Source organism: Epargyreus clarus, unplaced genomic scaffold (assembly GCF_041222505.1).
Source record: "Epargyreus clarus isolate Ecla_fem2 unplaced genomic scaffold, WU_Ecla_fem_2.2 ptg000017l, whole genome shotgun sequence".
NCBI lineage: Eukaryota > Metazoa > Arthropoda > Insecta > Lepidoptera > Hesperiidae > Epargyreus > Epargyreus clarus.
This window is the reverse complement of record NW_027332225.1, coordinates 3,415,553-3,429,323: the sequence shown is the minus strand read 5'-3', so window position 1 is coordinate 3,429,323 and position 13,771 is coordinate 3,415,553. Positions and strand designations below refer to the sequence as shown.

General features: G+C 36.6%; 1 protein-coding gene across 2 annotated transcripts; it reads right to left on the bottom strand.

Moving 5' to 3' along the window:
- Positions 1–1,163: 1,163 nt before the first annotated feature.
- LOC140748910 (uncharacterized) lies at positions 1,164–13,656 on the bottom strand. 2 transcript variants are annotated; one of them, XM_073081829.1, is made up of 11 exons: positions 13,347–13,656; positions 11,643–11,767; positions 11,185–11,215; positions 8,465–10,571; positions 7,894–8,047; positions 6,521–6,611; positions 5,627–5,788; positions 4,860–5,095; positions 4,020–4,171; positions 2,982–3,201; positions 1,164–2,209 (listed from the first exon to the last, which is right to left on the bottom strand). In XM_073081829.1, exons 1-11 carry the CDS (start codon positions 13,399–13,401, stop codon positions 1,877–1,879), a joined length of 3,666 nt encoding a protein of 1,221 aa, XP_072937930.1. In that variant the 5' UTR covers positions 13,402–13,656; the 3' UTR covers positions 1,164–1,876. The 2 variants fall into 2 exon arrangements, with proteins under 2 accessions (XP_072937930.1, XP_072937931.1); XM_073081830.1 differs by having other exon boundaries at positions 8,465–10,568.
- Positions 13,657–13,771: the final 115 nt, after the last annotated feature.

The following is a 13,771-nucleotide window of genomic DNA, read 5'->3' as shown; positions in this document are numbered from 1 at the left end:
GAGATAAGTCATATAACAACTTTACATTAATTTATGTACGCAACTAAGATTCAATATCATCTTAATAATAATTTTATTCTGATTTTGAATATGATGAATAAATTTCGTTATTCAATTTATATACAACACTTAATAATCCTTATACATAACCAATCTTAGACTATTCCAAATATCAATAAGATGTTTTCCAAAAATTTTGACAGGATTATAATACTTATATAAATACTTGTAAGTTAATTTATATACAGTGTTACATTTAGTTATTAATTTTGAATATATTATATAATGTTGTTTATATATTGATAAGATTATGTGTGTCTGTGTTCAGCTCTGGTATGATAAAAAAAAAACAAAAGTCTGTCTAAATGGTACTGCAGCCCTTAGACATAACAATATACCTATTTACTATAAATATAGCAAACAAACATACTGTCCACCTGATGGTAGGCTTCAACTGCCACTTACTTACATCCGTAATTAAACCCAGATGTGATTAGAGTCCTATCTGAGCTCGGGCACAGATACATTCCTAACCCTGTAGACTAAGCTGGAACATCTTGTCTAAGAATCTTTTTACCATAATATACTGAAGTATACATAATATGACGAATTAAGTGACTGTGGTGCCACCTGTCAAAACAATAATTATACCTATACCTTTACACATACCTTGAATTAATGTGACAATTAAAATAAAACAAAATAACAAATTGATCTCAAAAGAACATAATCATCGGTTAATATAAAATATGAATAATGTTTTTTAAATGCTAGTAGAAACTATAGATAAATAACAAATATTAGGAAAAACCTATTCTTAATTGTGTCACATTCATTTAAATCTGTTATTATGTCTATGGGCTGTAGTGGACACTTCAGGTAGAAAACAATACCAATTGTCTCTCTTCAAATAAAATATGTTAATATGAAAAGAGAAAAACATAGCCTCTGAATGAAATAATTAATATAACAGCTATTAAATGTATTATATAACTTAACATTTAAATATGAAGCGACTTACTCTGTAATAGTAGTAGTCACAGTCAATGCATAGTCAAATTCTTTGATACAAGAAAACAGTTATGTTGTTGTTACAACAATTACTATAATTACTTACTTACAGTAGATACTCGATTTACCGGACTAATTGTTATCATAAGGAATTTTTAAAAACTTCTTTAAGGGGGGTAAACATACTATTTTTCAAACAAAACAACCAACTTCAAGGAAGGGGGGATTTAAATTAATATCGACAATCGACGATTTAGCTTTTAGGAAACAAGATGCAATGATCAAACGTTTAAGCATCGGTCAGTTACATTTGGACGCTCAATACAACAAATAATGCGAAAAACGCAATATAGCATCAATGCACTTGAGATGGCGCCACTAGTATTCTAAATCACGCTATCGAAGTTTTCTAAATATCTGGCATATATACAAGCTCCGAACTGAGACTGTTGGAGCGCGGCCGCTCCCCGGGCATGATCACCTAGCCCGGCTGGAGATCTCCCTTTGCCAAAGTTGCATTAAAACGAGCGTTTTCGATATCGCGATTGAACGCAACAAGTTGCCCCAACGTGTAGGCATTGATGCAAACGCTAAAACGCGAATCGCTGATACTAAAAATAGCCAGTCTGTTGGAGCCTTAATTACGGTCTAATCCGTATAACTTAGGTCCAGTTAATCGAGTCCACTGCCCCTTAAAATCAATCTTAAAGCTAATAAAAGTGTAATTCACTCACCAAAGTGTTTCTGTCGCAATACACTTTCACTTACATTTACAGTGTCACATCACATCACTATTTATAACACCTCTAATTGCCCACAAGTGTCAGAAATCACGAACAATGAGCACACTAGAGAGGTCCCACGATCATTCCTGCTCAGTGTACATAAATGAGAATTTGTCGTGGCAGGTGGGAGGGATCACCCTCCCTTCGATGAGGCACTGTATCACCCAATGGGTTGACACTAGAGGAATGTTGTCTTCGTTAGCCTTGTTTTGGACTTCGTGAGGACAATCCCATTCGGTAACGAGGGCTACTGCTCCGGACATGTTCAGGTCTTCTTCGTTAACAACTCGGGTGTTGGCTCCAACCAACGTGCAAACCCGTTCCCAGAATTTCACGAAGGTGTCCTGGTCTCCGCAGATGAGAATCGTTTTGTCCTTGAAGAAGGTTGTGTTCCGTCTGCCTGTTGCTGGCACCTGAAACATTAATAGTATGTAACTAGTATTGAGCATCTTTCATAAAAATTGTATAACATTTTATTGGTTTGATAATAAATATAACTATAACACAATAACAGCATTCAGGTCTGGTGTTACCTGACATATTTTTCCGAGGCGTTCCAGCGTAGTTCTCAGGGGTAGTGGCGCATCTGTGGCCGACTTCAGGTAGGAATACTTAAACCCAGGTTGATTACAAATGTCCATGGGTGGCAGTAGCCACTTACCTGCAATTCCTAAACATAGATTATGTAAGATGGCTAGATCTTTCATTGGCAACTGTATTCGCTACTACAATAAAATACCCGACCACATATTGAATCTCACAGGAAAAAAGTTCAAACATGTCGTTGAACAAATGCTATGTAAAAAAGCGTACTATAAAGTAAGTGATTATTTGACTGACAAAACGGTGTGGTCTGAATTAGTTCCAGCTCCACATGTACTATTACGTAAAGTTGACATTGTCAAAAACATTTTATTTTTTTAAAAGATGTATGTTATGGAGTTTCTTTCGCCGCTTCTTCTCCATAACGAAACACCTTGTGAAGTGGTGGTAGTCGTATTGACATTCAAAAATTGCTCTGTAAAGAACCTATTTTGAATTAAAAAAATGATTTGATTTGATTTGATACCATCAGGTGGATTGTACACTCTGTTACTCTTATACCATGAAAAAAAAGCCACTTATCATCAGTTGGACTGCAAGCTCGTCAGTTACTATTATATTATAGAGAAAAGTCCAAATTACCCAAGTGATGAACCTGTCCTTGAGCAGCGACCAGCCGGTGGGCAGCGCGTAGGCGTCGGCGTCGGGCAGCTGCCCGCCGATGCAGCTCATGATCACCCACGCGTGCGACAGCGCGCGGATGTCCGCCGCTATGCACTGGATGTACTTCGCGGTGAGGCACGGTCGGGGCGCTATCAGCTTGCAGACGGAGTACTTGTTCTTTGGCACGTCGTCGAAGTGACTGGAAATTGATTTTTATTGTGAGAACAACTGTGCCGGCTATTTCGTTCGCTTGAATTCAGAATATAACGTCCATAGTACGACGGCATCTATGATCCTCACGATGCATATGGCAAACTTAAATTCACCATTCCGCATTCATGTTATGCAATATTAGAATGATAAAATCAACTAAAAAGTAGATAATAGTTTTCAATCTAGGAATCAATAATTATTATTTTCAAAACTATAAATATTGCTATAACAGAACAAAAAAGCAATAATTGATGCAATCTAGTAACTTTGCGATGAACTTTCTCTAAGGCGCTCGAATAATCTCGCCTCGAAAATCCTGAGGATATTGATAAGGACAATGGTACAAAATTATTAAAAACGTGTATTGTCATTGGTTTTTGATAATTCTTCAAAATTTTGAATTAAACTGAACGTTCAAAGTAGATAGAAATCGGGTTCAAAGATTCCGTTACTTAGATACATACATACCTACACACATACAACCCAAGTTAATAAAAGCGTGTTAAAAATTAGTTCTGACATGTAATTGTAATAACCTAATAACTTTTGATAATGTTAATCTATTTTAATGTTTAAGATATTAGTTGTACAACCTGAAAACTGCAGAATTTTTCACAGTAATTTAAAACATCGATAAATGAAGCAATATTGAATTAAGCAGTGTAGATAGATAGATTGTTTTTATTGACGATATACCATATATTATAGCATAAAAAAAAATATTTACTTTTCTGAAAAGTCATTTGAAACATTTTAATTCCGACTACCCCTTATATACAACTCAGCCCAATAAACCAGATATACCTATGCACAATCCCTCCACCGGCCTCCAGCTGTTCCTTCAACCGTTCCTTGTTAAAGGGTCGGTCGGAGAACACCATGTCCTCTGTATCAGTGCCCGCCATGGCTGATGTCTCACCATCTTCTTCAGACGAGTAGTGACGAGTGTCTTGGGACTGTTGGGGCAAAATTATATTATTAAAAAAGGAAATTAATTAAAATTAATACATCACAATTTCTAAAACATAACAAATACTTAAATTTAGACATAAATACAATACATAAATTCAAGTAACATTTTATTATGTATACTTAGAAAATTACATATTTACTGAAAACTATTTACATGATATAATTTGTAGACTCAAAAAACTTACATCTTGGCTCAGATGCTTTAACTAAATATACACCATTGTTTGCCATGTCAAGTTACACAAACTGGTAAGGTTAATGAAATAAACCTTCATACTCTTTCGGACTTAATTTCCTTTTAGGAACCCCAGCCATGGTTTGAAAATCGTTTTTGGCTTCTTTTAACCAATTTTTAGTAGCAGTAGCAGACGAGCATGCAGCTGATGGTAAGTGGCTACTGCCGCCCATTGACATCTGTAATCAATCCCAGATAGGATTAGATATTCCTACCTGAGGTCGGCCACAGCTGCGCCGCTACCCCTGAGGACTAAGTTGGAACGCCTCGGAAAAGTCTGTCTCCCTTACCACACCCTTCAAACCGGAACACAGCAGCGCCTAACCCTGCTGTTATTAGGTAGAAATAGGTGTGGCGGAGATGCCGCCGGTGTCGAACCACAAAGGGTTCTACCACCTTAATTTAATTACCTTATAACAAAAAAAAAACAATCTCACCTTCTCCCTCTCCCTCTCCTTCTCCGCTCCCTTATCTTTCTCAGACCCTTTGCCCTTCTGCCGCTCCCTTGGGGGCACCGTACAAGTGAGCAAGAAGTGTAGGGACTCGAACAGCGGAGCGCTTGGGATGGGCCCCACGCTTAGCAGGGTAGTCTCGTCATCAGAAAACTTTGCTAGTTTGGAGTTCTTCTTGCCGACCGTTTGTTTAGCTGCGCCCTTCAGCTGCAGAGGTCCCGCTGGAAGGGTGTCTATCTTTAGTGCTCCAGATCTAAGTGTCAATGTTGTGATGGGTTTTGCGGTAATAAGAAAACTTTGAACTTTCGAAGTGGAGTTACAGTTATGTGTTTATTACAATTTAATTATACTACCAGAATATGACTATTATTATAATTCGGTATTCAATTTTAAAATACAATTAAAATGTTATCACAAATGTGTTGCCTCTTCAGGATTATGTTGAAAACAAATGTACATACTTTCAATCCACAATGTCTAGAATACGGTCTTACAAATGCGACTATTTATTTTGCGATTGAAATATGTATGAATAATAAAATCACATTCGAACGATATAGAGTTATACCACCTCTTTAAGGTCTTACACCAATTAAATTAGTTGATCATAAAATGTTGATATCAAAGTTGCTATCCGTATAAGTACAGCATTATTTCAGGAACTAATGACATCGTTGTTGAACAATATATAGTTCTACCACTGAAAGTCTAATAATAATCAAATTACACCTATCATAAATACAATTACACACCTTTAACCCCATCAATCTTCCTCGGTGTCCGTTGTACCTCAGGCTCCACCCCAGGCACCTCCTCCAGTCGAACTGGTGGTGCAGAGTTGCTGCTCTCACTCATCTCGCTACTCTCACTCGCTAGACGCTTACGGCCCACTGGGGTGCTTTTGGATTTAAGACCTGGAAATAGGGGTTTCTTTATAATCTTATACATAAAATTCGCGTATCACAATGTTAGTTACCGTACTCCACCGAAACGGCTTTACCGATTTTCACCAAATTTTATATGCAGTAGGTCTGAGAATCGGCTACTATCCATGTTTCATACCCCTAAGTGATAAGGGTTGTTCACCCTTAACATTTTTTTATTTATATGGCAACACAACGATTGCCGGGTCAGCTAGTGAAGATATGAATGAATGTCAACTTAAATTTAATATAACGAAATGTGTTAAACAGTTATTCCATGTCCTCTGTTTATTTAATAGTTCAAATGTATTTTAAATTTAGTAACAATTTATTCTTAAAACATGGAAACAACACTAACCTTTTTTTCTAGATATACATGAAGCTTATTATTTTTATTTTATTTTATTTATTTATAAGGGTTTCTTCACATCAATTCTAATGCAATAATATAATAGTGGACAAGACTTCGTTTAAACAAAATTGTAATTTATAGGTTATAGTTATGAGGAAACTTTCTGCTTAAATAAGTGCTCTAGATCGTGCCAAAAACGTCATTTATTTTTATCTATCAATTTTTACTATTAAAGTCCATTAAGCGGTGTAGAACATAGCTCATCGCAAATAAAACAATACAAGAGGCAAATAAATAAGTTTTTTAATGCAGAAAAGCACTCAGAAACATATTTAACAATTCGGCTTAGAGGGTAGATGGGTAAAACAGACCTGAAGTTGAAGCCTTCGGACTCTTGGGAGAGGCGACACGTTTCTTCGCGCTGGAACTGCCCTTATCCCTGCTGCGAGCACTGCGAGGTCCCTTAGGAATAAAAAAACAAATATCACTGTAAATAAATTTTTAATTTAAATATCGTGCATTATATTAATATTGGTATTATTAAAATATTCGAATGTACAACCATTTACTTAGTCATGAATTTAGCGTAATATTTAATAGCTGCGTTTTGCTATAACATTATTATATATTACTATAACATTATCTACACTAATATTATAAAGAGGAAAACTTTGTTTGTTTGGTTGTAATGAATAGGCTCAAAAACTACTGGAGCGATTTTAAAAATTCTTTCACCATTCGAAAGCTACATTATCCACGAGTAACATAGGCTATATTTTATATGAAATATATTTGATAAATAAATTTTGAGGCGGTACAAAGTTTGCCGGGTCAGCTAGTAATATTATAAAATTGTTATGGCAACCGATCATGAAGTCCACCTAATGGCATGTGGTCACTCTCCATATATAACAGAGGTTCTAACAGAAGCCAATTACAGTTTCCACCGAAACGTAAGATCTGCTTCAAATTACAAATATTTATAACGGTGATTGTAGACTAAAATTATGGCGGAATTGAGACATTTTATTATGTAACGGGTACTCACGATATGCGTTTTTTAATAACGGAAATATCGGCAATAAACAAATAAAAAAACGCATATCGTGAGTACCCGTTACATAATAAAATTTATAATGAGTCCATATTCGAAACACCTTGAGAAATCGTTTCTTTTTATAATATAGGAGTAGCAGACGAGCATGCACTCCATTTGCTGGTAATACGCCACGCCCATAGACATCTGTCATCAACCCCAGATAAGCATTGATTCCTACCTGAAATCGGCCACAGATGCGCCGGTACCCTTGAGGACTAAGCTGGAACGCCTTGGAAAAGTATGTCTCCCTTACCACACTCTCCGAACCAGAACACAGCAGCGCTTAACACTGCTGTTGTTAGGTAGAAATAGGTGTGGCGGTGGTGCCGCCGGAGTAGCCACAAAGGGTTCTACCACCTTCAACATGAATAATGCTGTTTCGCGTTATATAAAACTTTCATGTCATAACTATTAAAAGTAAATGTAACAGTAGAATGTAAATAAAAATCACATTTGCATATTTTTTACATCTAATATGTCATGTTATCATGTACTATTTAATCAAATTTTTTTTGCTTAGTAACTTCATTCTGAAATATGTTTTCGGATTTTTTTGTGAAATTCCTCATTTACACTCTACATTCCATCACTAGGTCATATATTGACCATATTTAGTGGTCAAAGTATAATTAATATTTATCGTACCTGTATAATATTATCCAAATCCAGTTCTCGATGGTGTCGCCTGCGTGGTGTCGCAGGAGCTGCAGGGGAGCGAGGTCTGGCCGTCTCCTTTATAGACCGCGCTTGGTCCTCCGTTAGATATAACTCGCTGGCTGTCACCATCACTATTGTGTCCCTGGGGGTAAATGGTTTATTTATGTGTGTTGATTATTCTAGTCATAAATCAGTATTTAAATTGTCTTTATGGTTACAATTCTAATTGGTATTACATCTTGTGAAGAAATTTTAAGTAGAACAATGATATTCACAATTCACAAAACCCAAACGAGTCGGAGAAACATATCGATAATGATTTACTCATATTGATCCACATATTACAACTTTCCTTTACAAACACCTACAATAGAGCTAATATATTTAGGGTTTAAAGTTATTATGTAGATTAATTAAAAAATCGTGTTTATAGGAAGGGCCCTAATTCGTCAAAAACAAGATATTTGTGAAAAGCTTGAATTACATAAATATCATGTGTCCATGAATTCATATGAAAAAAAAAAATATAAAACATATAACAATATTCAAATTAACTTACCCATCAGTCATGCATCTGTATGTAATGGTTCCACTATCATTCTCCTCTATTCCTAAGACAAGACCAGGCTCATAGTTTTGTTCCTCATCGACCATAGCGTAAACGGACTGTCCCTGTAGCGGCAATTGCTTCATATCACCGAATATTATGAAGTCATCCAATAACACCTTGCTCTGTCCATCATCAAACTTTATCAAGTATTTGTTAGGTTCGGTAATCTCCAAGACTTTACCGGAATAGTAACGTTTGTCGACCCATTTAGCTAAAACAACCGTATCAGCTGCGTATCCCGGATATTCCTGCTTGATCAAGGCTTTCTCCACTGGAGTAGCTGGTCTTGGTGAAGCCGGACGTCGTTTCTGCTTCAATTTCGAAACAGACTTCGGAGTACCAACGAGAGATGCTAGCGGCTTTTCTTCTTTCGGAGACTTTATTGGCGAAATGTTCTCTCTATCACCGTTCATTGGCACCATTTCTGGAGAATTCATTCCATGCATATATTCAGGCTCTTCGGGTTGAGTTGGCAGCAAGGCGCGCTTAGTTTTCCCCGCGATCGGTCTCCGACCTCTGACTCTTGTCTTCTTTAGCGAGCTCTTTGGAGTCGCTTTATCACATTTGTTCACTTCTTCAGGACTAGCGTTCCCATTACTGAACACGGTCTCGTTCGACAAAGACGTTTGGATGCCAACAGACACCTTATCATCGCTTAAGGATCGGCTGCCCTCATCTACAGATACTTCCCTGATGTGCGAGAATATGTCTTGAACCTTCTTCATCAACGACTCGTATCCTTTCACAGACGAATTAGGGTTCGCGACAGACTTCCTCGGTGGTTGAGGAACCACAAACGCCCCATCACTAGTTCGGTTACTCAAAGTGGAAGTCGAACTGGTAGACGACGCGAAAGATATTCTATTGGGCAGATTAATCATCCCACCGCTCGTGACACTTGATGGAGAGTTGCTAACCGACACATCTCCGAGATAAGGATCAATGGTGAATCTCTTCGAAATCCTCTGGTACTCCTTGCACATATCCATACCAATGTCGCTATCAGTTCTAACCACGTAAAGCGACAAAAATTCGCCATCTTCGTTATAGCTGACGTGGACATCGAAGACTGGAATCTGAGGTGTATTAATCGGCAAGGAGTGACCGTTTTGTAACGGCGAAATAGTTGACGGGGTTGTTGTATTACTCGCTCTGAATGACTCATTCTTAACTCTCGCTCCTTTGTTGTTAATTAATTTAGACATATCAGGAGTATTATCACTGTCTCCGGCGCCAAGTTTGCCTTCAGCTGCAATTTCGGTTGGTGTCGACGAGTTGCCATTAGAAAGCTTGGAAATAAGCTTAGAAGCTACGCTAGGAACTTGATCCGGACTTTCCAAAGTGCAAATACTATCAGTGCTCTCTTGGTCCGTTCCTCTATGGTAGTCTTTGGCAGTTTGGGATATATTGCTAGCATCGGAGAAGTCGTATCCATCGCTTTTAATTTCATGAACTTTTCCCGTATCTAATATTTCATTTCTATCTTTGACTAAAGTTGGCTCACTATTGTGTTTAGTTCCTGTATCGTCGGTGTTCGACTCATCGGGTGTCGGTGATAAGACAAGATGAATATCTTGCGAGTCATTCAATTCAGAACTTTCCTCCCTAATTGTTTCCGGTATTGAGGTTGGCGGGGGTATTTCTTGGACAAATTCCACGCTGGGTCGACTCGAGCTATCTGAGATTATTTGCACTTCATCGTCAAGCATTGGTTCTTCTTTGGCAACGATTGGTAGCACTTTGCGCGGTGTTTTGCGCGTGTTAGTTATGTCTGCGCTAGCTGACCGTGACTTAGAGGTCTTTGGTGTTTTCGGTGTCTTGAGCGTGGCTTCAACACTGTTGCTCCTCTTAGGTGTTCTAGGACTAGATCGTGCCATAGATCGGACGCGCGAGGTAGATGGAAGTTCATTAGGAATTTGTTTAGTTATTTCAGAAACTTCATTATCTAAAGATTGAGTAGATAGTTCTTCATATTCCAATTTCTGGATCTTTGCATTGTTCTCTAGGGAATCCTCTGAGTGTTTTCTTTTCGGGATGGCTACAGCGGGCTCCTCTACTAAACAGAATACGGACATATTTATTAGTTATAAAATATACTGAAAATGAACTACTTAAAGTTACCAAGAAAAGTCCCAAAACACGAAAAATAATCCTAGGGCTATAATATGACAACAAATCTTTACAAATTGCTGTAGTAATCAATCTAGATAAAACCTAAAATCCCATTAGTGTATAAACTTTGTGTTACTTTCCCAATTTTTGATATGTTTCTCAGTTTCCTTAACATTGTAATTGGATTAATGCCAATTAGGTGATGCGTATGTCCTATTAGGAACATCAAAAGGCTGGTGGAAGAAATTTTGTTCACCTACTAATAGCAAAACAAAGTATGAAATAAAAAAATGATTATTGTAATTGGACGACCCGCGTGGCGGAGCGGTCAGCATACCGGTCTGACACGCAGGGTGTGCCGGGTTCGATCCCCGGCCAGACAGAAATCCAAATAATGAATTTAGGTTTCCGTTTCTGGGTCTGGGTGTTAGTGTATTTGTCTATGTATGTGTCTATGGCACCCACTGTGAGTATAAAAAGCGTATGAGATCCACTTATTTTTTTTTAAGATGACAATATAATTTTAGGTTATATGTTTATTTATTTATAGTACCAACCTTCAAACTTAAGTGTGATGGTGTTGTTAATCTGAAAGTTAAAAAATATTTTCAAATTTAGTATGTTGTTTTATTAAAAAAGTAAAAGTATTTACATACCAGTACATACTCAATATTCAAATATCTTTTGCTTTGATCGTATATGGGTATTGATAACCAATCCAAAACATAACAGGTTTTTGATAGCCTGATATTGATATGGCAAAACCATGCTTAAAAACAAATTTATTTTATTCATCACTTTTTCTGTCAATTGAAATTAACTTTAATATAATTTAAACTTTAGTTCAACACCAATTTACCTGACCAATATGAAATATTTTTGGGACATATAGGACAGCAAGAGGGCTGCGATATCCCTAGTATTTAATTACAAAGAATTCTACCATTATTTCCCTAATAATTAAATATATTGTTATAAATATTACAGGTTGTTCTAATAAGAAACTAATACTAACTTCATCATTGTCGTCACTATACTTGAAATCCTCTGGTGGGTCATACACGGGACTCTCCGTATTGGCTTGGGAACAGTCCCGGAATTTCAAGTAGGAATCCGTCGACGACTCTACAACACTGTCCCCTGAAATTAAACGACATAGAATATGTGAAAACGTTATAAGAATCATATAATACATTTATGTGAAATTCAAGTGTTTGTGTCTAATAAAACTTAAAACAAACTGAAACAAATTGAATTAGGATAAATGTTATGATTTGTTGTAATATTGACAACTTTTGAAGGTGGTAGAACCCTTTGTCGTTCAACTCCGGCGGCACCACTGCCACACTTATTTCTGCCTCGTAACAGCGGCGTTAAGCGCTGCTGTATTCTGGTTTGAAGGGTGTGGTAAGGGAGACATATCTATCTGAGGCATTCCAGCTTAGTAGCGGTGCATCTGTGACCGACCTCAGGTAGGAATATCTAATCGTATCTGGGGTTGATTACGGATGTTCATTGGGTGGACTATATGCTCGTCTGCTACTCCTATATTATAAAATAAAAACTGACACTCGCATCATGCTTCAGCGGACTATAACAAGTCTTACATGGGGAGATTATAGATTTATCGATTTTGAAATGAATCCATAACACAGGAAATTGATTAATAACTGACCAAATTTTCCGTTCCCGTTTCACTTAAGAAGAGTTTTGGTTCAAAATTTCACTTCGAATTAGCCTATGTTTGGATATATGACTAGCAGGTATTTCTTGAATACTTGACTTACCATACTTTGATGAGCCAAACTAGTCAGATCTTTTTTTATCTTTTTCTACATTCCAAGGAATTGTGTAAATTTTCATGTCTAAATAAGATTCTAATAAAGTTCAATTCTCTATATTAACATTGTTTTACTTGATTCATTGTACAGTGTATGGTAAAAAATACCTATAAGTATATCTTTAACGTTAAATGCAAATTTATTAATAAACAAAATTAAGTCTTTTATTAAAAATAAATTCACCAAAGCATCAATTCCATCAATTCGTGTCTAATAGCAAATTATAGATGTTAGTGGGACGAAGACAGCACAGGCACCCATCCGCTGCTCGCTCCACCCACGGGTACATTGTATTAGTATGCCCTTACGTTGCTACAGAATATATGCTTGTAGTTGTATGCAACAACTTCAGAGCGGACTAGCAGTTTGGCGCGGACTATACTTTATATCAAATCAATATTTATGTTTTTGAAATATCCAACCCATATCCCTTCCTCACAATTCCATAATTCCAAATATAAAATATATTAACAAAAGTGTATGTTCTTATACGAAATAATCACGTGTGCACGTGCGCACTAAAATAATCGCATATCATGCAAACAGTTTCAGCGAAGAGAAATATTGATGTTTGGATGTATTAGCCGACCATGTTGAAATGTAATAGGAACGCTTAGGTAGGAAGCGCAATTATCTCCTGCGCAAATGTTGTTATGGCAATATTCTCTTGTTCAGTATGCGTAAAAGTCAAATATAATCTTGGAACGTGCAAAATAATAGTAGCTTTTAGTGTTTTTATTGAATAACAAACTAATCGATAAGAAGTCAATCACATCAACGTAACATTGACAGATTACAATAAGATATTCTATTTGGTCGGATTATACACTATGCCTGATTCGGATTTTTAGTGTTTTATAACAAAATAATTGCTTTACCTGTATTCGGCTTTGTAGAATCCACTTTGGGGACATTTTTGCTGATATCCTCCATACTTGAACTGTAATCCCTCGTAACTAACAAAAATCTGGCGGGTTTTACCACTGAAACATCTGTCACTCGATAGAAGTCATAAAATTACACATTTCAGTGAACTAAACAACAAGGAGAAATATAGAAAAGTAAGTTTGTATTTAAATATAAGCTGTCGCTAAAAGAATACTGATTAAATAGCAAGAATATACGTATTAACGTAATATTTGCAAAAAAGTCCACCAAAGTAAGACCGCTTGTTGATTTGGCTGGTGTTGCCACTTGGCCACTTAAAAAATATTTAATTTGACACAATATTATTCTGCCAATAAAGATAAATAATACTTTTATATTGAAAAATTAAAATAAAAATTAGGAACGGAACTGTTCG